This window comes from Poecilia mexicana, unplaced genomic scaffold, assembly GCF_051168715.1.
Source record: "Poecilia mexicana isolate PSO_F unplaced genomic scaffold, ASM5116871v1 scaffold_1, whole genome shotgun sequence".
Lineage (NCBI taxonomy): Eukaryota > Metazoa > Chordata > Actinopteri > Cyprinodontiformes > Poeciliidae > Poecilia > Poecilia mexicana.
This window is the reverse complement of record NW_028263370.1, coordinates 15,166,410-15,192,653: the sequence shown is the minus strand read 5'-3', so window position 1 is coordinate 15,192,653 and position 26,244 is coordinate 15,166,410. Positions and strand designations below refer to the sequence as shown.

Genomic DNA, 26,244 nt, shown 5'->3' with positions numbered 1-26,244 from the left:
TTACACACACTGCTCCTCTGTGCTATTAATCTGTGGTCAGGCAAACTCCTTCAGGCAAAATGTCCTCACTTGTTGTGAAAGAGGCAGCTGCAGCATTTGTGCGAGCAGATTTGAGGTCATTAATGGAAACGTTTCATGAGTTCTTTTAGAGCCTTTGCACTCGCTCCAGTTGTTCAACATCTTTGATTCTCTGTTTATTCTCCCATTGTTTTTGTTGTACTGTGAAATAGTACTATACAAAAAAAAAAAAAAAAACAAAAAAAAAACCTGAGTGGGAGGTCAAATTTAATATCTCGAATAGAAAAATCAAGTTGAAATGCCACAAGAATTTGCTCAGCAAACACCGAGCAAAGAGAAACTGATCAGGCAGTTTCTGATAAGGAGTTTATAGGATTTGGTCATAGAAGTCACCGTCAAAGATCCACACAGATATAGTTTTCATGTTTAAAACGTAGCTTTCAAAACTATGCAAGTTTTCTGTCATGCTTTTAGCAACAGCATTAAAATAACTACATTCATGTGTCAAGTAAAAACAAATTAAATCATGATACAGATTATTTTAAACATGTTTCCATCCCTCTACTGTTCTCTACTTATCCATAACAGGGAAATGGGCTCTCCACTGAGGTCTGGGTCTGCCCCTGTGTCCTCTTCCAGCAAGACAGATCTGAAAAACGCCAAAGAGATGTTTCCCTGGTTATCATATGTTAAACCCACTGTTTCTGCGTGAAAATCCTTTAATCTCCCATGGCAGTCACTCGGAGTTGCCTAAGCGCTCGCTTCTAGTAGCTCCTCCTCGGACCTGCAGTCCCCAGCCAAGCTTCTGCCTCACAGAGCAGCCCGCCCCGTTACCTTCTACACTCAGCTCCTTCAGACTAGCAGCAGCAGCAATTAGCAAACACCTGGTGGAACTGAGAGTTTGCTGAGCTTATCATACAAACTACTTACCAATGCTTCTAAGAACAGCTGCACATGGCATAATGGAGAAACGTTGTTGTGATGACCTGCTGAAGGCAGAGTAACAGAAAGAGAAGCCACTTCTTAAAGAGACAGGCCAATTTCAAGGCGTTTTTTTTTTTTTGTTTAATCACGTCATATTTGACATATACAGCATTTTCATGACAACTGAAGATAACATAGTTGCTTGATTGTGCTATAAAATGGAATATGTTCCTGGAAGATACTTAATACGGCCCCTTTAAAGATCTGAACCACCTGTGCTTTGTTTTAAGATACTACTGTTATATTGATTTAAAGTAGTCATAATTAACTTATTTCAGTCAAGTCGCATGTCACCAAAAAAGCCTACAGATCCCTACCAGATCCACTCATACGTGCAAGGACTCGTTTCATTTGACCAGATCATTGCTTCTCCAAAATGTTTTTATGCTTATGGGTATGGCTGCCAGGTTGTTTTTAGGTCTAAACAGATTAAACAAACATCCTGATGGAACTGCAGCCCCACTGTGCCTTCCCAGACATGCAAAAGCAGCTCAGAAACAACTGGACTGGGCACCAACTCAAAAGATCCGAATCCAGAGAAGCGGAGACGAGCAAGAACCATTGAAACACAGCAAGACAGAGTCAACGGCCGTGCCAGAATGGGGGAAAACGGTGACAAAGTCAGACTTTCAGCAGCAAAACAAAGACCTGCACAGTGTTCAGTGTTATGGATTGCTTGTGTGAACTGACATCTACTAGAAAATTAATACCGTCTACATCGCTCTGCTTCCCAAGTACAGCACCGGCATGGTGCAATTAGCAGCTCTAATAAAAAGCCTGCCTTGTTAAAGCTCATTAGTCTCCCTGCTAATTACACTGAAGCACCAGGGAGGACCTGCAAAACCAGGGGCACCTCATTCTCTGGTCATCATTCAAACATGTCATAATGGAACAACACTCACACAGACTCACAGCTTCTCATGTTAATGAGGCAGGTAACCATGACAGTCTCCTTTTCTTCCCTCACACACATCCACGTTCTTTTGTCACATCATCTGACACAGCTGAAGGAGTACATTATCAGCGCTACCGGTCACTATAGGCCAGGCGACGCGCTGTGGTTAAGAGATTCATCATCTGCTCCTCTGCCGGAGCCCAGACTTGGCTTCATTTATGGGACTAGTTCAGGTTGAGTGGAGCTGGCAGCTTGTCAGCAGGCAGAGGCCCTGAATTTTAGGGGCGGGGAGCCAGAAATGGTGAGTCAAACACACAGACCGGCAGCTGACATCACTCCAAAGATCAAAGTCAAGAGGTAGAGTCACTGACAGGCATGGAGATGTGATGTGTTAAACTGTGATCATGAAATTAAAATGAGGCTGAAAACGTTCTCACTAAAGGGGGGAAAATTACGCTCTCGTTCTGTTTCAGCAGGTACTGTCAGCAACCAGTTTTGATAAGCTTCATGTGTTACACTGCTGCATAAAATGAGTTGTGCACAGTTATTACGCAAGAAGAAAAAAAAAGAAACCAGGAAAAGAGGGGATCAGGAAGCTGGAGAGTGATTTAGACTTCTGGTCACTTCAATAGGAGAAATGTTCCCCGATTTAAAAACTTTGGGTCAACTTTGTAATTTCATCGTCTAGTGTAGCAGTAATGAACTCTTAGAAATACTAGGAAATTTTATATAGGGATTCTCTACCAGTAAGCTGAAAACGGGGCATTATTATATGAGATAATCCAAATAAACACACAAATGGACACAGACAGACAGGAAAAAATCAACCTTTTTTCATGGCCATTTTTGGCCATTAGCCTACATTTTACAGATAATTTGCCAAGAAAGCTAAAGAAAAGAGAGCATGAGAGAGCACACATGAGTGTGGACAATCCAGAGAAATTATGAAATTGTAAAATATTCCGATATATGCTCCAACTCCAACCTTGTGAAATGTTACTGGAAACGACTAAGTGCTGTTCTATTGGCAAAAGAGGCTCAACAATTTGCTAGCGTGGATTTTTTTCTCCTCCATTGAATGGATGAACTTAAATTCAAAGCTGGAGGTCTTTAAGCGTGAGATTATGCTGCTGTAATAAAATGTTAATTCATTTTAAGCTTGTTTACCAGAAGTGCCATTAAATTTTCTTGGCTAAATATCTAATTATAATAAAAAAGGATAAATAGTCTAATTAAACTTTATGTTACATTGGATGGCAGCCTGTATTCTCCACACCAACAGAACAAAACAGCTACAGAGGATTTGTGTGACACAGAACCGAAGCGCCTTACCTCAGTTTTGCTCTCCGAGAGACCACTATTCCTCTTCTCAGTTTTATTTTAATAAAAGCTTTAAAAAAAAAAAAACAGCATTGAATGCAATTTTCTAGAAACATAATTCTTCAAGGGACAAACGCAGGTAGGCAAACCTAATTCGTCTGCGGTTCTCCCTGAGAGATCAGACATCACTCGACAGCTGAGTGACACAGCGACAGCAGACTGCAGAAGGGAAGGATGTGGTGAGCCACGATGCGGTTTCAGACCATTAATTACTCAGACATCACCTCTGCTGTCGTTGAGCATTCTGCAGGAAAAGGTCACCTGTCTGGCTCACATAAAAACCAGCTCGCCATGCATGTCACGGCCTCCGCCGGCCCAGCCGGAGCTCCGTCTACATCGCCACACTTCAGAGACATGACTAATGCCTCAACAGGATTCCTAACAGCCACTAAAATGCCACAGCAATGTCTGTTAATGTGGCTATAAAGACCACTTAAGCTCAAAAGGCCGAGGCAAAGGCCACAGAGTGGTAGATGGAGGTAAAAGGGAGAAAAGATAAAGGAACAGGAGTGAAAAGAAAAGGCGGATTTTTAAAGGAAAAAAAAAAGTATGTTCATTAGTGCTTCTGCGGATAACTTGGACCTTAAAGATTTATTTATTTTTTTAAATTATACAACTGAATCACATGCAGCCCCTTGCTGGTAACATTTAGTTACGTTCTATGTGGGAGTGAATAACGGCTGCAAAATTACAAATCTTACAAGGAAAATTTCAGAACAAGGAGGTTTACGAGGTTACCCACATATATAGGTCTATGTACTCATCTCATTTGCTTTAAGCTTAAAATAAACGCAAGGCTAATGTTCTAACCATGGAAACAAAAAGAAATGTTTCTGTACTCGGGTACTGACGTCACTTTGTGTGTATCTGCTGTAAGGAAGGAGGTCGGGTGTAAACATGACAGACACGACCAGAATTATGAAGCTGCAAGTTTATCATATGGAAAAGCTTACTTTGCTGTCTGCAAGCAACACTTTAAAAGATTTATTAAAAGGCTGAAATGTAAAATAACTATAAGTTATAAATGTTACACAATAAATAGTGTGAATAAAAAAGCAGCCTAATCACTTCAAACCTTGACCATTGTACAAAAGTGCAATTGAAATAACCTCGCAAATGTTTTCCCTAACTTATGTGTAAGACTATTTTATTAGCTGAGTAACAGAATCAAGATTTCTGAAAAAACAACTGAATCGTTACTGTAAATGAAACAAATAGAAACAATATGAATGGACGGTATTAAGATAGAATAGCAAAAGCCAGGGTGCAAGTGATGGGTGTCATGATACACAGGTGTGTCTTCTTCTACTCTTTTGTTTCTGTTGTGCTATTCTCTAATCATGTCTGGGTTTTGGTTTTCATATTCAGCTCATTTCTCTGTATTCATTATTCTTAGAAAAGTGTTTCCATATCAGCTCAGTGGTTTGTGTTTAGCTCTTCAGCATATCATTGTCTTCTGCTCTTTGTGAATCTTGGTTGATTTATTGCCCATCAAAAGATGACTAAACCCTCATGACTTGTGCCAAACTGTTTACTTTACATTCACGGGATTATCAGTGCCTGCAGAGTCTCATCTTGATATTTCTGCTGTGAGACTGCTCTCAGTGATAAAACCCCTGTTTTACAGTGAATTAGATACTGCCTCACATTATCACAATAATATAATAACATTCATAGCTGCTAATAACTGTTGATCTGCTGTAGCGCATCTGCTAAATGTTTGTAAATTTCATTTCCTTTCATTGATTTTCTCACCAGGTTGAGAACAAGTTAAAGAGCCACTTGTAGATGCATCCTGTTTAGAACAATTTTAGTCATTTTAGTCCAGAGCCGATCAAAATCACTTCAAGATAGTTTGATCAAATATTGGGATAATATTTAATATTGGAATTATATACAACTTAGAGTTGCTTGGTTTTGTTGTCTGATGACAACATTTGTCCTCTGTATGAAGTAATATCATAAAAAAAACTCTTAGCTAAGGGGTAAAAAAATGTCAGGCTGTCAACTGGCTGGTAGAATTATTAAACTTCATAGTACTGATAATAATTGAGTACAAATAAAGTTAATTAAGCCACAGTGCTACAAAGCATAGATCAGAAAGATCACAAAGCTGAGATCAGGAAAGCTGTTGTGACCCATTTCTATCAAACGGCACCTCCTCCAACATTTTCTCACACACTTTGCTTTCTTCCCCTTGTTGCCCATGTTTGAATACGAGCAGAGTGTTTTTCCCTCTGGGAAAGTCTCGTGAAAGACGGCTGTGCGAGTGCTTGACAGTCAGCGCTATGGAACTTGTTATTTCCTTGTTTTTGCGTGAAAAGATGACTACTGTGGAACGGAGAGCAGACCCACTCCAGGTTGCTTTCAGTAGCTAAGAGACACAGGAAGTTGGAACTGAAAAGACGAGGACTGGGAAGTGGTGGTTAGTGGATAAGAGACTAAAAGTGGAAAAGGCTTCATTCAGGGTCACATGTGGTTCGGTGAGAACCATTTCCTTCATTTAATTGGATTCTCTTGATTTACTTTCAGGACTCAAAAATACCTGATAGGTACTTTAGTATTCTTGTTTTCACCAGGTTTCAGAGTATTTTGGAAAGGATATTGGGGTACTTATATAAATAAAACTGTTTTTGCTATGTAGTTTAGCATGCATTCTTGTATTAAATTGTATTCTTACAGTTAATGTGCTCTGCAACCTTTGCTTTTCTGGGTCTGAGCAAATCCGACCCAACTCTACTTTCTGCTGAAAGTGTGAAATGTGCAACCTGTGCAAGGATCCCACCGTCTGCAGTAATTAATACTCACATCTTTTTTTCTCCCCCCGTTTGTCTTACGAAGGGTTGATACACACAGCTATTCAGCCTCATAGGCACATAATCTTAATAAGGAAACTTATCTCCATGCAACTACAAGGCACCTAGGAGCAACCTAATTCAAATTAAATGTTTCTAGGCAACGCAGTATCAACACACTTGATCAAGCGCTGGCTCGTTCTGCCTCCGCTCAGTCAGGATCTCTAGTAATTCCCACCATATCACAGCAGCTAGGTCCACAGACAGCTGAGATCTGCTACCCAGCACCACCTGTGAATGCACACCCACTCTACGTTCCTGACACTTTCATTAAACCCAGTCACACACTCTATGCACCGTTTTTGCACACAATCCAATTTCCTCTCCACAAGTTCAGGTTTACTGCCCTGTTCCTTCTTTGGCTTAATGGTTTACCAGACAGAAAAGAACAGGGGTTTCTCAATGGAGCATCTAGATAAAACATGCTTTGTCTAGGCCCTAGGTGTTGTTGCTTTCAAGTCCTGTATTGTTAGTTGCAAGTTAACCCCCAACCACCCCCCCCACCCACCAGCGGTTAAAATTACATTTTTTTCAAAAGAAGTCAAGTCACATATCACAGATTAAAATGGTAAACACTCTGCACTGCATCAAGTCCAGAGGACTCCAAAGTGCTTTACAATATATTCAGCCATTCACCCTTTCATGCACACGTTGGTGGTAAGCTACTTTGTACCCACAACTGTCCTGGAGCAGACAGACAGGACTGAGGCCAGAGGGTCCTCTGACCACCAGCAGGCGAAGCGGGTGCAGCGGGTGAAGCGTCTCACCCAACAACACGAGCTTTGGGGTTAATGTAGAGGTGGTTCCTATTCTGCTTAGGTATTTTTCCTATGGACTCTGCTTACCTTGGGTGATTGTGTTGATTTATTTCCCCTCATCAGTATGCTATAGCTCCCTTAAACTCCTGGTTCCCTATTCAGCATGTCACATTCCTGGATCTTATCACATTCTCAAAAACCCCGGGCACAACAAAGTCTTCCATTCTTTTTCTGATTTCTAACTCTCAAAGACAAAGGAGGGAAAAGGGCTCAGTTTCTTCTTGGAGACCAACTGGCCTCCAATATTATTTAAGCTCCAATATGCGACCACTTAAAACAATTTAATAGTTCTGGAGGCTTTTTTGTGTGTTTGTAACCGGCTGAAGTGAACCAGTCCAAAAAGCAGTTTAATTAGCCAATATCTTCAACACCACAGGGAAACAGAAGAACTACTTCCTTTCTTACTTCAAAATAAGAGTCTCAAACATAGTGACAGATTCTCATTAAAATGCCAGATGAACTCAGCAGTTAACAAATGTTTGGCATTTACGACAGAAACTTCACTTTGATATATGAATATAAATGGATATGTGATGGGTGTATACTATCACACATCCAAAATCTTAAGGAATTAAGAATATGACAATCAAAAGAATAGCAGCATGTAGCCCCAAAATGATATATTGCTCATATCCTGGGACCAGGCATCCTCAGAGAACCCCCAGATGTTTTCGTATGATAGGTATGGAGTTCACATCCTCTACTTGAGCACCACATTCTGGTTGGAAAACTTTTGAAAATAGAACATTGAAAAAGTGAATGCTAAAGAACCCAAAAGTTATGTTTGGCGACTCTTAAAGTTGACCTGGATTGATCGTGTCTGACAGAGAAAAAGTGGAAGAGGACAGATTGGCTGATAGAGTGAGAGTGGGTCAGGATGCAGACTAAATGGGAGACAGGGAGCTGCGGTGTCCCCAGGGTGTCTCCAGGAGCAGAGGGGATTGCAGTAGACAGCTGAAAGGCCCTCAGCAGGCTCTCCAGCATGTGTTCAAATAAACACTTTACCCCCTGTCGCTGCCCGTGAATGCGTCCATGGCAGAGAAACCGTGCACGGAGAAACACAATCAGACACACGAATGGCTGCAACCAGGTCTCGGCTCTGAGACGCACTGAAGAAAACAAGTCCGAGTCCAAACGAAAAACAGGCTAAACCTTTTTTAGCTTTTGTCAAAATACTCCACAAACTTCAATGTATTTTACTGGAACATGAGGGATCAACACAAAGTAATGTATATCTGTAAGTGGAAGTAAAAAGAAACATGAGTGAACAAATGCTCTTTTGATACCAACTTGCAGTTCCTCCCTCCTCTTTTCCTTTCATGGTAGTCGCTTTGTTATGATAATGGTTATACAGGCAGGAGCAGGTTTGATTTTGCTCCACAAACATTATTGTACATTTGTGGATTTAAAGGCAGAAGTTAAATTAACTCGGTTTAGCAAAATTATTCTTTCCATTGTTGCTGACAGTGCAATTATGAATGTTAGATATTTATCCAGGCGTTCTGAAGGGGAACTTGTGTTCAGCTCATACTTATTCTTGGACTGAACTGAAACTAAACATTTTTTGGACTGTTGCTCACATTACAAACTCACACAAACAATAATAAGGCAATTATGGCTGAACTTGAACCAAATACTTCTGAAGAGAAGTTCATCAAGTGAAAGAAAGAAAGCCAAGACCCAAAGTTGCGGGAGCATAAGCAATAAAAGATTTGTGAAATGGAGGATAAATTCAGCAAAATATATCAAAGTTGGAAGGAACAAGTCAGAGCAACACAAACCACTCAAGAGTGAATGAAATGATCAAGACTTGAGTCATATGATGGAGGAAGCTGAAGGGCTTGGGACACAAGTAAAAGAAACATTATGAACAAATGCAACCGAATTTAGCTCCATCTACTTACAGATCAGAAAAAAGATTGATTCATGCACAGCAGTGACAGCAGATTCAATGGGATTAATGAAAGTAAGAGTGAGTGAAGACAAAATAAAAAAAGATCTCCAAATGCACAGTTTGTAGTCACCACTCAAGCTGTCCATCAGAACAATCAAGTATCAAAGCAAAAAGCACAACAGGCTGAAATAAAGATGGAGGAGGCCATTGGTGCACATGACGCAAGCTTAAAAGAGTGGAAGATGAAAGGGATCTTCAAGTGATCCCTGCAAGACTGAGAGGGTACTGAGGCAGATTCAGGTAATGCTCCAACAGACTACCATCAGTTTATATCAAATAAATTGTTCTATCTGAACAGCACAGAAAACACCAGATCTTATGAGCTGTGAAGTTAGACCCCTAAAAGGATATGACTGCTCTGGAGCTCTAGTGCCATGACATCTAATCACAGGGTGAGACGATGAGCCGCATGCCATTGAAACAGATGGAGCATTGTTGGAAGCTCTTCTTGCACTAAGTCCAAAGAGGTCACAGTGTTGTGTACTTCCATTACTGACACCTGCCACTGTGATCAAAACTTTTAGAGACAAACACTGAAGAAAGGAGCATATCTCAAGATGAACCATTTCCAAAATTTCCTCATAAAGGAAAACACAAAAAAGATTCAGGCAATCTGGAAATATAATTTCCCTTTAAACCATGTCCTGAAAACAGGCACCTGAAAGAGACATTTGATAAAATCCCAAATTTAACAGCGATTACATTAAATTTACGTAAGGCGTCTTTCAGGATGGTGAAGCAGAGATGATTAAACAGTCAGCCCAAACCAGGAAGAGGTCGTGGTTTGGGCTTATCGCCCAAGAAAGCCAGACAAAATTAGGGTTGTGATCGATTGCTCTGCCAATCTGACACCAATCTCAGTCAATGCTTCGTAACTTGATCTAATTTCACAAATGGGCTGGCCAGAATATCCTGCAGATTTTACAAAAACACAATCGCCGTTTCCTGCGATGTTGAGAAAATGTTCCAGAAGTTCCATATAAAGAAAGAAGACAGACACTACCCACATATTTTGTGGTGGAAGAACAGCATTATAAGCACAGAGCCCACAGATTACCGCATGAAGGTTGATCTTTTTGGACTAATTGTCTCTTGAATCATCCCCTGCCTACGCGAAATATGAATGAAGTACTTTGTTGCCCAATATGAAAATGAATTTCCTGAAACGGCCAGATTGATAAATAGTGATTTCTACATGGATGGCAGTCTCATCTGTGTAGAGTCTGCAGAGAAGGTCATCAAAATGATCAGGAAAGGACAAATTGTGTGCAGCAGAGAGAGAGAGAGAGAGTGCATCTACATATTTTAATCTCAAACAGCAAGGAAGTCTCTGAGTCCATCCCTGCAGCTAACCGAGCCACTGGAGCACAAAGTGTGGCTCTAAGTTACGGTGAATTGACAGACCAGACTATTTTAGGAGTAAAATGGAATATCAACAGCGGCACTTACAGCACGACAGCAACCGTTAACTTACAGCCAGATCTACAGTGGCTGTAGATGTAATTCTGATTGGCACACATTACGTTAGAATGGCCGAAAGGCCGAACCTTTTGGGCCAAACCAAGGCAAGAAAATTTATGTTCACAAACGCTTTGCATCCAGTCTGACTATGCTTGAGCCCTTTTGCCAAGAATAATGTGTAAAAAAGTCACAAGAAACAAACAGAAGAAGTCAAACTTGTCGTAAAAGCAGACGTAAAGCCGAGGGCCCAGGGCACAGGGCAACGGCAGGTCAGAACAGAGACAAAGAAAGAAGTCTGTGACCTTTTTCTCCCCAGATCCTCCCCTTTACATCGAGGTGAGAACCTCCCATTAACAACAGGACAGACCCTCGGTCAAACACCTCTTAGCTGCTTCACACATGCAGCAGCTCTACTTAGAGAACGACAGGGAACAAAACGCAGAAAGAAACATTTGTTTAATGAGCCATCCTCATGCTGTCTATTTTTTTCTCCCTTCTCCCATTCAGCCTCTTCTCCTGCCATAGGCTTGCCCTCAGGTCAGCTCCCCTAACAACACCATCAAACCCCGGCTCCACCGACGGCCGCAGCTCCATTCACCACAGAGATTTATGATCTGTAATAGTTGGGAAATGGACTAGAGGTTGGGCTGCCCTAAGGGGAGGCTGCAGACTTAAAATCTCCAAAAGAAAGGGGAAAAACAGAAAAGGGTCAGTACAAAAGGCTCGGCTGAGGATGGGGGAGCTTATGGGCTACTAAGAAACATTTTTAAAGTTGCCATCTGTTTTAGTGTCCCCTACAAAAAGCAATGTAGATCTTATTAATATTTCCAAATCTGTGCTCTTTTGAGACAATATAGCATGCTGGGTGTTTTCGTAAGCATTTTAATCAGGCAGTGAGCCAGTCAGCTGTCCAATGATCCGTTTTCAGTGGTGAAAACTCCCACCAGGGCAGCTTCTTCTTCATAATCCTGTTTCCATAATCCTCAGAGAGCAGCAAGAAATAAATAAACAATCCCTGCTCTTTAAGATCAGCGCCTGTTTCCTTTTAAGGTAAGGGGAGAGGAGAGTAGTTTCACACACCATTTTTGCAGCTGAGGAAAACCTGACATCTAGAAAAGACAGATCAGGAAGCTAAAGAAGTGTGGTGGGTCCACCGAATTACAAACCATTACTTTTAATGGTTTCAATTAGGACTGGGACATAAATTGATTTTATCGATTAATCGAATTTGCCGTTTATGAAGATTTAATTTTGGGGAAAGTTTCGATTTTTTCCCCCTCCTATCAGCGAGTTTTACATGCATGCTTTTAAAGTTTGCATTTAAATTTAGGTTAACTTCCAGAAGAGATGGCTGAAATAAAAAGTTGGTGTGAATTTTTTTGAGGTTAAGCGTAATTCTTATCAGTGACAGTTAAATGGACTCAACCTACAAATCGGCAATATTATGAAAATATTTCATGATTATTATTTTTTATTTATTTACTTACATTTTATCACGATTCCCCAACAAAATTTTATATTGCAAAAAAATAAATAAATAAATAAAATCACTCCACATCCTGAGATGCAAATGCTTTTAAGCATGCTGCAAACACATGGTTGCTTTAAATTACATTTTCATCTCAGGTCATACCTTCCCTCTGTATTCTTAAATAAATGTGAATATTTTTGGAAGCAAGTTGTTCTTAGCTTTGAACATCATCTGTGCAGTTTTAAACTCCACAAAATCCATACATTTCATAAGTTGTGATTTTAGGAGACCAAACATTTTGCTCCATCCTTATTGCTGGTTTTTGTATTGTGCATTTTTTTTTTTTGTATGTGTTACACCGGACTTCAACACTATAATCTAAATAAGGCAGTAAAAGTAAAGCGTGTGAGTGTGTCAGGGAGAGGTGATACCCTGCAGCCTGCGTACACAATGGATCAGCATTCTCACCGCTGTGTGAATGCTGATGCAGAGATGCAGCTGCAAGTGGCTTTAATGCAACTTGAAGCCTTCTTTGCATGTTTGTAAGGTCCAAATAAAAAGTTCAGCTACATTTAATGTTTGTTTCTCTCAGGTCTCTCAGTGTGCTTAAACTACAGATCAACAGTATGTGCAAATTAACACCCACATAGTTCCTAATGTACTTATACACCAATATCCTGTTTTGCTCACTGACTCTTAAGATGTAACAGGATCCACAACCTTCTGATTGCAGGTGACAGCTGCTTCCAACAAGAACAGCCACCCCTACATATTGCTCGAGTCAGGATTTAGAAACACTAACTGGGGGTTATAAAACCTATTGTTTATAAATTCAGTTAGTGAATGAACTGACCTGCATTCAGGGAAAGAACTGTTGCTAAGCAAAAAAACCGAACTTCTTCGGGGGGGAAAAAGCACCTTTGGTTTGCAAAATACATGACAAATTTATTGTTGGTGCAATATCACATTACACAATGTGCATTTCTCAAAGAACTGCCTGCACTGCAATAAATATTATATTAGCTGATTATTTAAGTAGTATGCATTTCTAAACCTGTAATACCTTTGGTGAGACTGTCTATTGCCGCATAAAAGTCCAAGAAACGTGAAGTTGCTTCAGTGCCAAAAGAGAAGACCTTCTTTGATGAAACTTTGTTGGCGAGATGGAAATATTAAATATTGCAAACATTTTTCCAGTAGCTGAACAGATGGCTCATTATCTGGAGGACTATGTTAGTTGTAATGCTAAAGTAGAAAGACATAAATACATTTATTTACTGCAAGCCAAATCCCTTTTGCAACACTAGCAGATTTTGGAGCACATCATGTGTTTTTCTACAATTTTACAACAAAATGATCATTTTTACATTTTTTAGCAACACTTTTGAAAGATTCTTGTGAACTGATTAAAGGCACCAACAAAGATGTTTCATGGGGAACATTAACAAAATGTTTCTGTCAGATTGTGTTTGAGTTTTTAAGTATTAATAAAAATGTTCTTTTTGACAAAATATTAAACATGTAAATGTGATTCAATGGACTGTAAATGACCTTTAACTAAACTGAGATCAACCACAATGTTATAACAGAACCGTAGAATCCAGAGGTGGCGAGTTATATTTACTCACTTAGAAAACATTTTAATGGGAATTTACTTCTAGATACAGTTTTACTCCACCATACTTTTAAAGTTGTACTTGAGCAATATTAATTTAAAGTAATGGTACTCTAATATTGGTCATTTTAATGCTGCTCTTTAGTAATATAGTAGCATTTAGTAAGAAGGGTACAAATTTTGGCTGCTCTACCCACTGATGGTAAAATCTGAGAGCACCAGAAGTCCAGTTTTCTTCTTTTCACCAAATTGCAGCAATAAATAAGCCTTTTACAACCCTGCAGCAAACAGGTCTCCAAGGCGCTGGGCAGACTTGTGTGCTTGAAAGGCATTGCCATCAACACTGAGAGGAACTGTTACATGTTTTCTGAAATTAAAAAACAAACAAAAAAAAAACATGCAAAGTAAACTTCAAGAAACAAGAAAATCAAATAAAAAAAGAGAGAGAAGTACACAATTTAGCCATAGCCTAGAATCTACTAGTGTATTCAAATCATTCCAAAAGGTTCTGGAATAATATTTGGAGACAATCATTTCCATTTACAGTTATGTAATATGCCATTTTAGATTAGACACCGAAAGTAATTGCTCTTTCAAATATTTCATTTTTCTAGAAACAACTATTTGCCTTGAAATTCCACAGAACAATTATGCTGCTATGATTCTGTGCCAGAACAAATCCAACATGGCTGTATTAAGACAACAAGACAAAGTCTGAAAATGAATCATTTCTGACTTCACAGTTACCCTACAGTCAGCCACAACATTGTGTGGCTGAATGTAGCAGCAGTCCTTGTCCTCAGAGGACTCAAATGGAAAAGGTCAAAATGAGTTTCCCAGAGTGAGTTTCAATTTGGGAGCAAGGGGTGCTGAAGGATTTAGTGCTGGGAGGAACTCTAAACTGAGGTACTGGATTTTAAAGCAAGAAAGAAAGTATCCCTTTCAAAACTGACAAGTCAAATGTATTTTTGCTGCGATACCAAAAATCCCCCAAAATTTTAGGGTTAAAAACCAAGGACCGCCTTAGGTACGGTGCTGCGGAAAAACTTGTTCTACTGTTTTTGCTTCTTATACTTAAATGTTTCACATCATCGAAACTTGTTGATGTCATAAAAAACCCTAAGTAAATACAGAAGGCAATTGAAGTGCTGATTTTAATAATCAAGGGAACAGATCTATATGAACACCAAAACAGAACCTGCCAGACAACATAAAGTAAACTAAAAGGCATGTTAATGAGGCACTGAAGATAACAGGCTCGGCTCTGAATGTTATATTTTTTTATGCTGTTAATCACTGCATTTAAAGAAAAATTGGTATGGACAGGTCAAAGCTTTATAAATGGGAAAATGGGAGATGGGAAGTTAACGTTCAGAAACTTCATCAAATAATCATAAATATAACATCTGGTCTTGCTTTCATGCCACTGCAGTGTATTTAATTCAGCCCTTTATGAAAGTACACCGAGAAGAGCACTGCAGCAAAAGTTGGTAAAACATCCCAGCAGAGAAGCAAAGACCCAAAATGACATTCATTTTCACTGCTTTTCTTTGTGCATTGTGTAATGTGGCTTTGTCCTTCTCACAGCTGGCCACTTCAGCACTTTGGCCCAGCTTGCTGGCTCTGGCTGCAGCGTCCTGTAAGATGACACAGAGGGGACAGATAGGGAGCGGGGATCTGGGTGAAAGCTAAGCACTGTCGCTCACCTTGAGCCTGTCGGGCAGACCCTGCAAAGGTTGCCATCACAACAGCAAAACAGTCAGGGGACTGGAGAGTGACTAAATATCTACAAGACACACCCGATAAGCAGTTGCGATTTCGTACTGTGAGCAGATTTTACAGATATAACATTCTCTCTGAAACAAGTAAAGATGTCAAAGTGTGAAAAGGGCATCCAGAAAAAGCAGACTGCACTTCAGCTTCGGCGTGGGTGAATAGGAAGCAGTGAAAAATGCCATTACCTTTGAATTATGCATTCCTGCCATTCGCTTGTCTACAAAACTGTCTGCCACAACTACTCAAGGGAGACAAGAAGGCGGAGGAGTAAACAAGGAGACACTAGAGGAACAGTTTGTTTAAAATAATGCTTCACCGACAGCTGAGCACATAATGAGACGCTGGGCTGCAAACAGGCAAATGATTTAAAATATGAATCCAGTAAAATATGTTCCAAAGCATATCTAGCACTGGGGGAATATGCCCTGGAAGTTTTTCCGTGTTTTGGTTGTCACCATCCCGTCTGTCTCATAAAGAGTTTAGCTGTTCTGCAGGGAAAACAGAACATAATTATGTAATTTAGTAACACTGCAGGTTTTTCAGCATAAACACCCAAAGCAGCGCAATAATCCAGACTAGGCCACTGAAAAACCTCCAACTTTTCAGCCGTTTAGAAGTGAAATGTGAGCCTAGGACCATTGTTGTTCTGCGTAAACCAAGTGAGATTCACCTTAAGATTCTCAAACTGATGGCAGATTCTGAAGCAACAAAGCAGTCAGACCATCACACCACCTCCATCTTTGACTGTAGGTATGATGATCAAAAATATTACTAAATGCAGCTACTGTGTGCAGTTTAGCAATATAAAACACACTCCATTCAGTAGGCGGTGTCCAGAAAACACCCATTTCAACTGGGAATGTTTTTCAAGGTCAGTATCTGTGCTTGTGACACCATGATGCTGCACCATGCAGTCACAACCAGTTACCTAAAAAAGAAGTCAAATATATATTTTTAAATCAGTTTTATCATTGTCACAATTGTATCAAATATTGTGATAAAATTCCATAAAAGTTCACATTGCCCATCCTTACTTTTCTGTCAGCAGTGGTTTTGGCTTGAAACTCTCTTGATTGATGCAGTTTTTGCCTTGTTCTCTCATATCCACTGAATCACAAACAGACCTCAACTGAGGCAAGTGAGGCCTGCAGTGCTTTTTATGTAGTTATATATAGTTATCGGTTCTTTTGTAACTTTCTGAATCACATCAGATTCATAAATGCCATGGTGGTTCTCTTGAGTCCTAGCACCTCATAAATATCTTTGCAACTCATTCCAGTACATTGTACATCAACCACATCACACCAACGCAGAAGCAATCAAATATAATTACACCGAACAGTAGACACAAACCTTTTGAATTATTGATTGCGCAATATAATTCTTGGTTTGTTGTAACATTAAAAATAAGCGTGGAGCAAAAGGAACTGACAGTAACACTCTGGAAAATAACAAGCAGAAAATATGTTTCTGTTTTTCTTTTGGTTTAGCTAATTGAACGTAGACATGTCTAAAGTAACACTGCACACTGGCTAAAACCAAACAGGCTTCAATCAGCTTGGCTTGGGTGAGAAAAGAGGTCACAGCCAGCATAAAAGCAAAACGTTTTATATTTTTCAACAGGAGTCAAACCTGAAGGGAAACAAACGTTGGAGAATAAGAGGAAGGCATTCACATTTAAACCAGGATTATTTCATAAAGGGATACAGTCTTAACCCAACCTCCTTAAATATCCTCACTACGTCGCTCATAATGGCGTACACACACACACATACGCACGCACACACACACACGCATTCGCATATATGCACATATGGGTGTTGTCCAGATTTCATGCTATGGCTGCTATAAGCTTTATGCATTCTGCAACCAATTACAGATAAACGACCACATCTTCTCGCTGCTGCCACTTACAGATCAACAGATCCAGCAGCTATTTTTACTTCAGCAGAGACTGTTTTCACACTCTGCCAACTGGAACTGCGCCTTTCATTAAGAGAATCTATTTAGAGCCGGGGAGGAGAGATGCAGGAGGGTGGGGGGGAGAGATGAGCTCTGATTATATCTTTCCAAGAAAATCTTTAAGGTTCTGGCTGTTGTTCCATCGCAGCGCGGCCCAGGTAGCTCAGGACAGAATGAGGCATGGTGTAATTCTAAACTCATAAATACTGTTATCCTAAATTAATAATACACAGCTCAGTGATGCCTCAAAGTGTTTATTGTTGAGTCATCGCCAAGGCTCAGCTGGTGTCAGTCGCTGACGGAGCTCTGGAAGAGCAGGTCAGCAAACAGTGAACCCACCATCTGTGTGTGTGTCAGTGGCAATTAGGCTGATAAGTACATCAGCGTATTAAAATAATGTAGATAAAAGAGAGACGAGGGCCCGTTTACAGCTGAAAAATAATGCACCTCACTGATTCCCTCATTTGAAACATATTGCTCTGTTGAAAGGTAAATAATTCTCCTTACCATTTGACCAGATGTTTCTGGTAGAATCTATACGTTGTAAAGTAAATGAATTAAAAGTAAACACTTTGTGCCCAATGCAAGCCAATGAAAAACCCATGGGGTTACCTACCTTGTTGCTTTGTAAGTGATATTTAAACAAACTATTTTAATGCAAATTTGCCTGATAGTTTGTTTACAATTAAAAAAAAAAACATTTTATCAAAATTTAGCACAATTTCATCTGGTATTTTGACAACATCACCACAGAACAAATGCTATGCGTTACAGCTTCTTTAATAAGCTTGCAGTGGAAGTTTCAAACTTCTTGTTTTAGGGGGGGCTTTCCACAAAACCAGTTCTAGAGCTGAAGTGGTTCACTAGCACCTGTTCTACTGTTTACACCGTTAAAGCACCGGCACCGGAAAAACTGATTCTGTCCTGAGCTGGAAAAGACTGAAGAACTCGAAGGTTGAACTCTATGTTGGTAAGTTGAAAGCTTAAGAAGGATTTAGATTTGCCAATAAATCTGATGTAAATGTTTTAGGACTTTGGAAGGAAACTGGAGTAACTGGAGAGAATCTACACACTATTCACAGAGAGAGAACAGGCAATCTAGGAGCTGTGAGGAAACTGCTAACCACCAAGCCAAGGAGAAACATCAGTGCTTTTGGTGAGGTTTATCTCTTACATTTATATAAGTAAATATAATTAAAAAAAAATACACTTTGTTCTCACTCCAAAACACAAAAACACACCTTTTCTCCTTGATTTTTTTCGATAATGTTTGGGGTCCTTTGACATTTAAAGCCTTCAGTTTCAGTTTGTCTGGAGCTGAAGCAAAGGAAAAGACATCCCCTTACAGAGTCAAAAGGAAACTACAATCAGCATCCCGGGCTGCTCTCCATGATCTCACTTTCTGCATGGCTTTGTCTGCAGCATGGGTAAAACTGACAGGGCGCAGCGAGACATCCTCTCCCTACACGCACGGCTAAACGCAGCTGCAGCTCCCCACTTACCCGTCAAATAGCAGCTACCTGGGAGGTGAATCCTACCTCTCGAGACAAATTGAAGACAGTAAGGCTCTACCAGCTAGACTACAAGAGGTTTAGCACAAATAAAATACAGCTTACATTTGTTGTAGCTACAGATGACATGGAGCGATGACTGTAAATCATACAGTACAAGAAGCAACTGAATATGCTCTTCCAGACAACATTAGTAAAATACCAGCAAAACATTTATATGTGTGGCCTAAAGGGTCATCCTGGGATGACTGTGGCATACAATGCTTTTTTTTTTTTCTTTTTTTTTTTATATGCCACCGACCAAGAAATGAAAAGGGAAACACTTTCATTGAAAGTATGCAGCCATGTGAAAGTGTTTAATCTCTAAGCTCCTGGGGGCAAATGTCTGAGGGGATTTCAAGGTGGCGTTGGGAGCAGGCTGTCAACAGAAAGGCAGCTGGGGGCACATAGAGATGCAAACACGCAGATGGCGACTGAGCCCACAATCAGACAGGCTAGTAGTTTTTAAGAATTAACAAAAAAAAAAGAAAAGAAAAAAATCTTGGCACAAAACTGAGATTTTGTAAACCTTCCAAAACTGAATTCAAGTTTTCTTTAAGAATATAATTGACCACATTCAAAGTATTTCTGCTTGCCTTCCTGAAGGGGGCGCTAATGGAGGAGTCGTTTTAACCAATCAGCAGAGGGCTGATGGAGGAGCTGGATCTCCTCTTCCAACTGACTTTTTTTTTTTTTTTATCTTAGAAGCAAATATTTTTCTTGGAAGCAGCGGCAATGTCACACTGTGTGTGTCGTAGAAAAACAGGGTTTTCTCCAGAAGTAAAGCAAAGACAAAAGCCTATTGTGTTACTTAAAGAGATTATGGACAGTGTGGTTAGCAGTAGTATTTGTAAACAACAGTCTAGATTCCTATCTAACAATGAGATATCCAAGCGGCTGCCAGCATTTCTCTCCTGTCACAAAGACCGAAACGGTGAAGAAATAAACAGAGGAGCTCCCTGTTATCTGCCAACAGCTGCTATCTGTTGTCTTGACATCTTAAAAGCTTTCCTTAAGAAAGTTTTGCCTGTCATTGCGTTTGATCCGATTCAAATACTAAAAGCATCCCTCTTATCAAATATTTTCCCCCAGGCTTTAAAACAGCAGTTATCAAACAAAACAAAACAAAATTAAAGAACAATCTGGACAAGATACTATTGCAGAATTACAGTCAAATTTCCAACCAAGTCAAATAGCTTCTTAGCAATAACCAACTGCTTTGCCCTCAAAGTCAAAGTGTTAAATGATATCCAAATAAAAATTTCCTGTCTTCATTCCAATTAATAATAATAATAAAAAACTTCATACTGGAAATGAGTATTAAGTTGTCTTTCTTCAGTAACAATTTCCACACTGAAGAGTGCTCTGTTTAGCAGTAACCAGGAAGGTCCTCAATGGTATGTCAAGTGATCAGAAAAAGGTTGGACATTTGTCTTTCCTGGTTATCGGTCAGATCTAATCAAGCTGAGTTCGGTAGGTTCCAGTCACCCAGCATCTCGGTGCATCTCTAGACTAAAATAGAACCAATTCAAACTCTGAGGCAGCTGAGTTCTCCAAGTGAAGCTTAAATGCCTTCTTAAATGACTGCAAACAGCAAGATGTGGTTTTGACAAAGCCCTTCACCCGTGAACACGAGAAGCAGATGGGACAAAGAAATCTTGACAAACATTCCTTAATTAACTGTCTTAGTCACAGTCAGGCAGGGAAACTCATCAGATGTTGCCTCCCAGGGAGCAAAACATAAGGCAGTTTACTCATTTTACATTCTGGTATAAACTTGCTGATCATGACAAAAAATAAAAAATAAACAATCTGACTCAAAAGTGTGATAGCATCTAGAAATTGGGTGAACGTTGTGTCATAAGAGTGATGCAGTGAGTAAGCCGACAGAGAAAGTGGAATCTAAAAAAGAACCTGTTCCTTGTTTGAGATGATGCCATTATTTTTGAACAAGCTCACAACAGCTCCAACCTTTCCAGATTTGTGTGTGTGTGTGTGTGTGTGTGCGTGTGTGCGCGTGTGTGGAGGACAGACATCAGCTCCCTCATTGACTACATCTCCCCAGCTTCATTAGATGTTGTCTGTTTCTGTGCTTACTCTTCTTGTTTGTTTCAGGAGATGGGGAACATGAATCGAAGCATTGAGGTTTGCACTCCTCAGAGGAGGGAAGCACTTACACAGCAACAAAATCCTCTCCAGGGACAGGAGAGAGGAGAGAAGGGGGGGACAGAACACAGCGACACAGCATTTCCATTTCAGCCTGTGACGCTTTGAAACTCAAATAAAACTCAGCCACACGGGAGTCGCTGAAAACGATATGAAGGCAAAGGGTTTGTATACAAATCAAACTGCCAGCTGAGTCACATGAACTGGCTACATATTTACAGCATTTAAGGTGCAGGACGGCTGGTGGTTTTTACACAATGTGTTGCCCTTATTATCATATTTTAACATAATACACTGGATCACTGCCTATATGCAGCTCAGTATTCACAGATTCACACGGTGGCAGATTTTTCTGTGGATCGTAACTCCAAAACATTATTTGCAGAATATTTGCCAATTAGAGAGGGTTTTTTTTTTTTGCGGAGCACATTCAGTGCATCCATAAAGTATTCATGGAGCAACATATTTTCCACATTTTATTGTGATAAATTAATCTTTTGTCAAAATGCCAGAATTCTGCTAATGTTGCTGCGATCATATTTGAGGAATGAACTTGCTCTAGACTCGGGGCTCTCAAGCTTTTCTTTCCCATGCCGTCCCCCCGCCACTAAACAGAATTAGTGCTACAAAAAAAATCTAATTTTAGAATGCTTTTCTCACTTTTATTCAATAGTCAGTAATTATTACACTCATTTAGCATAAACACCTTCTGAATTTGCAACAAAGTCCTCCACAGCAGGGCTGCTGGATGTTTGTTTTTTTTTTGTTAAAATATTGTCCATTTAGCACTTGCTTGAAGAGCAGAGCCAATTGATTAATTTCACTGTCAACCAATCAGAAACATTGGCTGCCAGTGACAAAAAAATAGTATGATTAAATAATATACATCTTCCATAAAGCTTTCTGAGGACACTGAACAGCCCTCACCTTTAAAGAATTGTGATCTACAGTTAAAAAGCAGAACTGCAGCGGCGCAGAATGGAGTAGCATTAGGGCGGCGCACCCCACATAAAGAGGCTTTTTGTCCTTGATGCAACCTTCTTGGGTTCAGCTCCTGACCTCAAGACGTTTGCGGCAAATGTTTCTCTCATCTGTCTCTCTCTCTCTGCCGTATTTCATGTCCTGACCATTGCTTTTTACGATTTTTACAAAATCGTAAAAACAGGAATGTTGTGGATCTGAATGGGAAGTATACATCCATAACATTTATTGTCGCCACCAGAGATTGCCAGTAAAAGATTCTTTGCAGGAATATATTTAATGCTTTACCAGGATATTTCCGTGAACAGGGCAACGGCCATGAATACAAAATATTACGGTTTCAAAACCACTAACATTTTTCATCGTACCATTAATACAGTAAGTCCTTTAAATGAGATGGAAAGAAAAGGGTAGAGCTGTTCTCAGGATGCACACAGCATGAAATGCACTGATGCCCCACATGTTGCTGTTCAGTGCAGGAAAGCTGACTGAAAGGAGGTACCTTGAAATAATTTCTGTATCAGATACCAACAAACTGAAAGGAAGAATTAATGTCACTTGTTCTTAAGAGTCACTGACATTTTCATTGAATGTACTTTATGCCATTTCTAATTTAAGTAATTAAAAGTCACAACAACAAAAAAAAAGAAACTGTCAGGACACCTAACCTTCTTGGTTCATATCTTTATCCAAACTCAGACAATCAAATAAAAATAAAATGTAAGAGAAGCAGAGGTATTATGTCAGTCTTACTGAAATCTAATTATATTGTCAAATATGAAATCTATCCAATCAGAATAAGCTTACATAAATGAATAATCTTTTCAGTGTCCATACATCATCTTAAATCTCCAGCCTTGCTCTTTATTTCAAAATCATTCATCTTTTTTGCACAAACACAAGTTTCCAGGAAGGATGGGGGGGGAAAAAAAGGAAAAAAAAAACTTGCTTTTCCTGATGTTCAGTAACTGAATGATCTTTGGTGATCATTCCTCCTGTCGCTTCACAGCAGCGGGGTGTCGCCAAGGTCGGCCCCTTGACAAATGGAGCAACTCATTGTGAGTGAGGAGGAGGAACAGAGAGCAAAAGAAGAGAAAGGACATTTGTAGCTGCCAGAGCGGCCAGCGACCTCGCCATTTGGACAAACCCACGTTTTGTTTTGAGCCGACGCCCACTTGAGGAAACTCAAAGCCGTTCGGCACGCATAAAGATGGCGGCTTGAGGGGGCCCATTCAATGGCCGTCCATAGAAAACTCTCCCTTACCAACACACACACATACACACACACACGCAGTCACAACATAATCCCAGGGGGACCTCCGTGCACCCCTGGAAGAGTGAGCCTGACACGAGCCTCAGATGCAACGCAGAACATCCCACCCAACCTCTGCACACACAGACTCACACACTGAAACACACCACACATTAATACATATAATTACCCTCAGCAAAAAGTAGGGGGCCCCATCTCAGGCCAGGCAGGTGCTGCAGCAGGCCCACACAGTGATAGCTGTGCATAAATAAGTGCGTGTGTGTGTGTGTGTGTGTGTGTGTGTGTGTGTGTGCGCGCGTGTGACAGTGGGGGGCTCGTTTGCCGTCTGTCAGTTCAGCCAGCTGCTTGCGTGATCATTCGGTCTCTGTTTCTCTTCTCCTGGGGTTTCTTGGCTGTTTGCGTGCATCTGCATGCTGTCATGTGTCTCTTACAAGGCAGGCCTGACTCATAGATCAATGCATCCAGTATTATGTGTCGTCCTAATGGCATTATGGGGTCACTGTGAGCGAGCGACACACCCTCGGCCCCCAGCGTCCTCCCACTCTGATCCTCCTGGCTTTGACAGAGATGTGGCCTTGTTACATGTTGTGCCATGATTGCTACCCAGCAGGCGAGGGATTTAGAGCTGGCCTTGGCAACATTTCAGTCTAAAAATACAATCGATTAATCAGCCTAAATGAGAAACTGGCACTTCCATATTCACACTTGCTTTCCATATAGATAAAGTTTAGCATACAAAGAAGCTTCAGTGGATTGGTTTTAGGATCAGCAGAGTTATGAATACATTGAGTTTTTAGTTATTGTAAAATCTTTCCACTTCATGTTTATGTTGGACAATACACTTTGAAGTTAAAGCTCATGCAACATAAAGAGTTTCTCCTATCTTGTGTTCTTGTCTCGTCATGATGCTGTTTGTTCACCGACAGCACAAACAGCTGGATTTATATTGAGAACACATCAGGATTCTAGCAATGAATTAGACGTCTTCTGAAGGCAGTTTGTTGGTCAGAGATACAAATAAAATCTGAAAAGTGTGGTGTGAGACATTTTGAAATGCATATTATGTAATGAAATACCTTTAAGCTTGTAGTTGCAAGGGTCAAGGGGTACTTTTGCTTGTTTAGGTTAGAGGTTACACACAAACACACACACTAGAGACAAGTAAAGCATGCATATCACTTAAACTTTGCATTCCTTACCTGGTCAAACAGAGATTTCCATTGCTGAGACAGGAAAAGCAAAGACAAGAGAAGAGCAAGTGAAGGTGAAAGTGAGAAGGAAGGAAGAAAAACTCAGGTGCCAAAGATGGCTGGCGCGCCTGTTTGAAAATGATGCACACCACCACACACACAAAAAAAAACGCTAATTTATCTAATGGTCTTAATATTAAAAGGAATGCAGCAGTTTTACAGCAAGTCTGTTTGAAAATGAATAAATTCTTATAAGCCTATGCCAAGAAGCAATATTCCAACAGTTCAGTCATGACATAACAACGTCCTTCAGAGTTTAATTTGCACTCTATGTAATCCAATTAACGGACACCGGGGTTTCTGACATTACAGATGTGAGTCTAAGCGTACTGTGCAGACTTACTACTTCTTCTGGAGCTACGGGAAGGACGTCGGTACTCTCCAAAACCTCGATCTCCTCGCCCTCTGCGTGGGCAGCCACCGCCGGGGAGATGTTCACCGGAGCCTCCCGGGTTCCGCTGGTCATCCTCGGGCTGCTCTCCTCCATACATCCACTAGATCGTACCAAATGACCCCAGATACAGATGGTTCCTCCCCATCTCCCTCCTCGAGAACACAATGCATCAAACGAGCGCGCGCTCCTGTTAAGGAAAGTTGATCAAGTTTAGCAGGAGTTGAAGCGTAAAATGTCCTCATGTGGTGGTTTTCTGTCAGCGGTCCAAGTTTCAGAGGCACATTCTGCAGCGACTCTTTTCACTCCGAGAGAAAAGCGACGCAGGAGGAGCAGCGGAGCGCGGATCCATCTGGAGGAGAAACAATTACATCATCAGCTGTGACAGCGGGACGGAGATGACAAACGGGCCCGGGGGCTGACGAACACGCTCTCATTTGGATTGATCCGCGCACGAGAGGGAGCGAGGGCCCGACTTCAAGCGATGTGCGCACGCGGCAGACTTGCGGGGAGAAGTTCGGACACGCGCCAGTTTTTTTGGTGCGTCATGACACCTGGCGCGCGGTCTGCTTTACAGAGAGAGAGAGAGACGGAGAGGACGAAGCTCTCCGGGAGGCAGGGAGCAACACTCCGACCGAGTCCGTCGAGACGCTGCCTGGGTTCGGCTTCAGGAGATGAAGCGGCTCCGCTCCGTTGCGCATACGTCCTCGCAGGAACGCAGAGGGATGGAGAGAACGGGTGGAGGGGGAGGAGAAAGGAGGGAGAAATCGAGGGATTACTAGCGATTCCTGATGAGGGGCTCCGGGTGTCTAGCTCAGCAGCTGACTGTAACTCATTGGCAGTATACAGAATCTTGCTAAAGCATCCACAACCCTAAACTTTTTCACGTTGTGTCACGTTACAGCCAACTTTAATGGATTTTGTTGGACTTATGTGTGACAGAGCAACACATTGCAACAATAAAAGTATTTTCAAATAATTTTCTGGAATTAGAATCTGAAAATGGTGGCATGCATTTGCATTTGGCATCCGTGCCCTTATACTCCCCAATATAAAAGCCAGTGTTAGCCTTCAGATCCTATCTAATTACTAAACAGAGGCCACCTGTGTTCCAGCTGTTCTCTGAAGCTCTCAGAGGTAGAAAACATGAGCGAGGAAGTGGCGTCATGAAAACCAAACACAGCAGGCAGGTCAAGGAGAAAGTGGTGGAGAAGTTTAAAGCAGGTTATAAAACAACAGTCAGTGTTTTAAACACCTGGTGGAGCACTGTTTCCTTCATCAATTGAAGAAAGGAAACAGTTCATTGCAGCTGCAAACTGAGCCACACAATATTTTAAATTCTACTAGGGGTCAGCAATCTGGAAGTGATAAACTACAAAAAGTGACGTCAGTGTTGGACTTGTCCTTTCATCTATAGTTATTTTAATACCTCAGCCATATTAGG

At 40.7% G+C, this 26,244-nt stretch overlaps 1 protein-coding gene across 1 annotated transcript in view; it reads right to left on the bottom strand.

The window, feature by feature from the left end:
* Nucleotides 1–25,718, bottom strand: part of rhbdl3 (rhomboid, veinlet-like 3 (Drosophila)) — a 71,204-nt gene extending 45,486 nt beyond the window's left edge. Inside the window, exon 1 of the mRNA XM_014991963.2 lies at nucleotides 24,753–25,718. Within this exon, the coding sequence (XP_014847449.2) occupies nucleotides 24,753–24,896 (144 nt within the window). The 5' untranslated portion in view covers nucleotides 24,897–25,718. The remainder of the gene's footprint in view (nucleotides 1–24,752) is intronic.
* Between the last annotated feature and the right edge of the window lie 526 nt (nucleotides 25,719–26,244).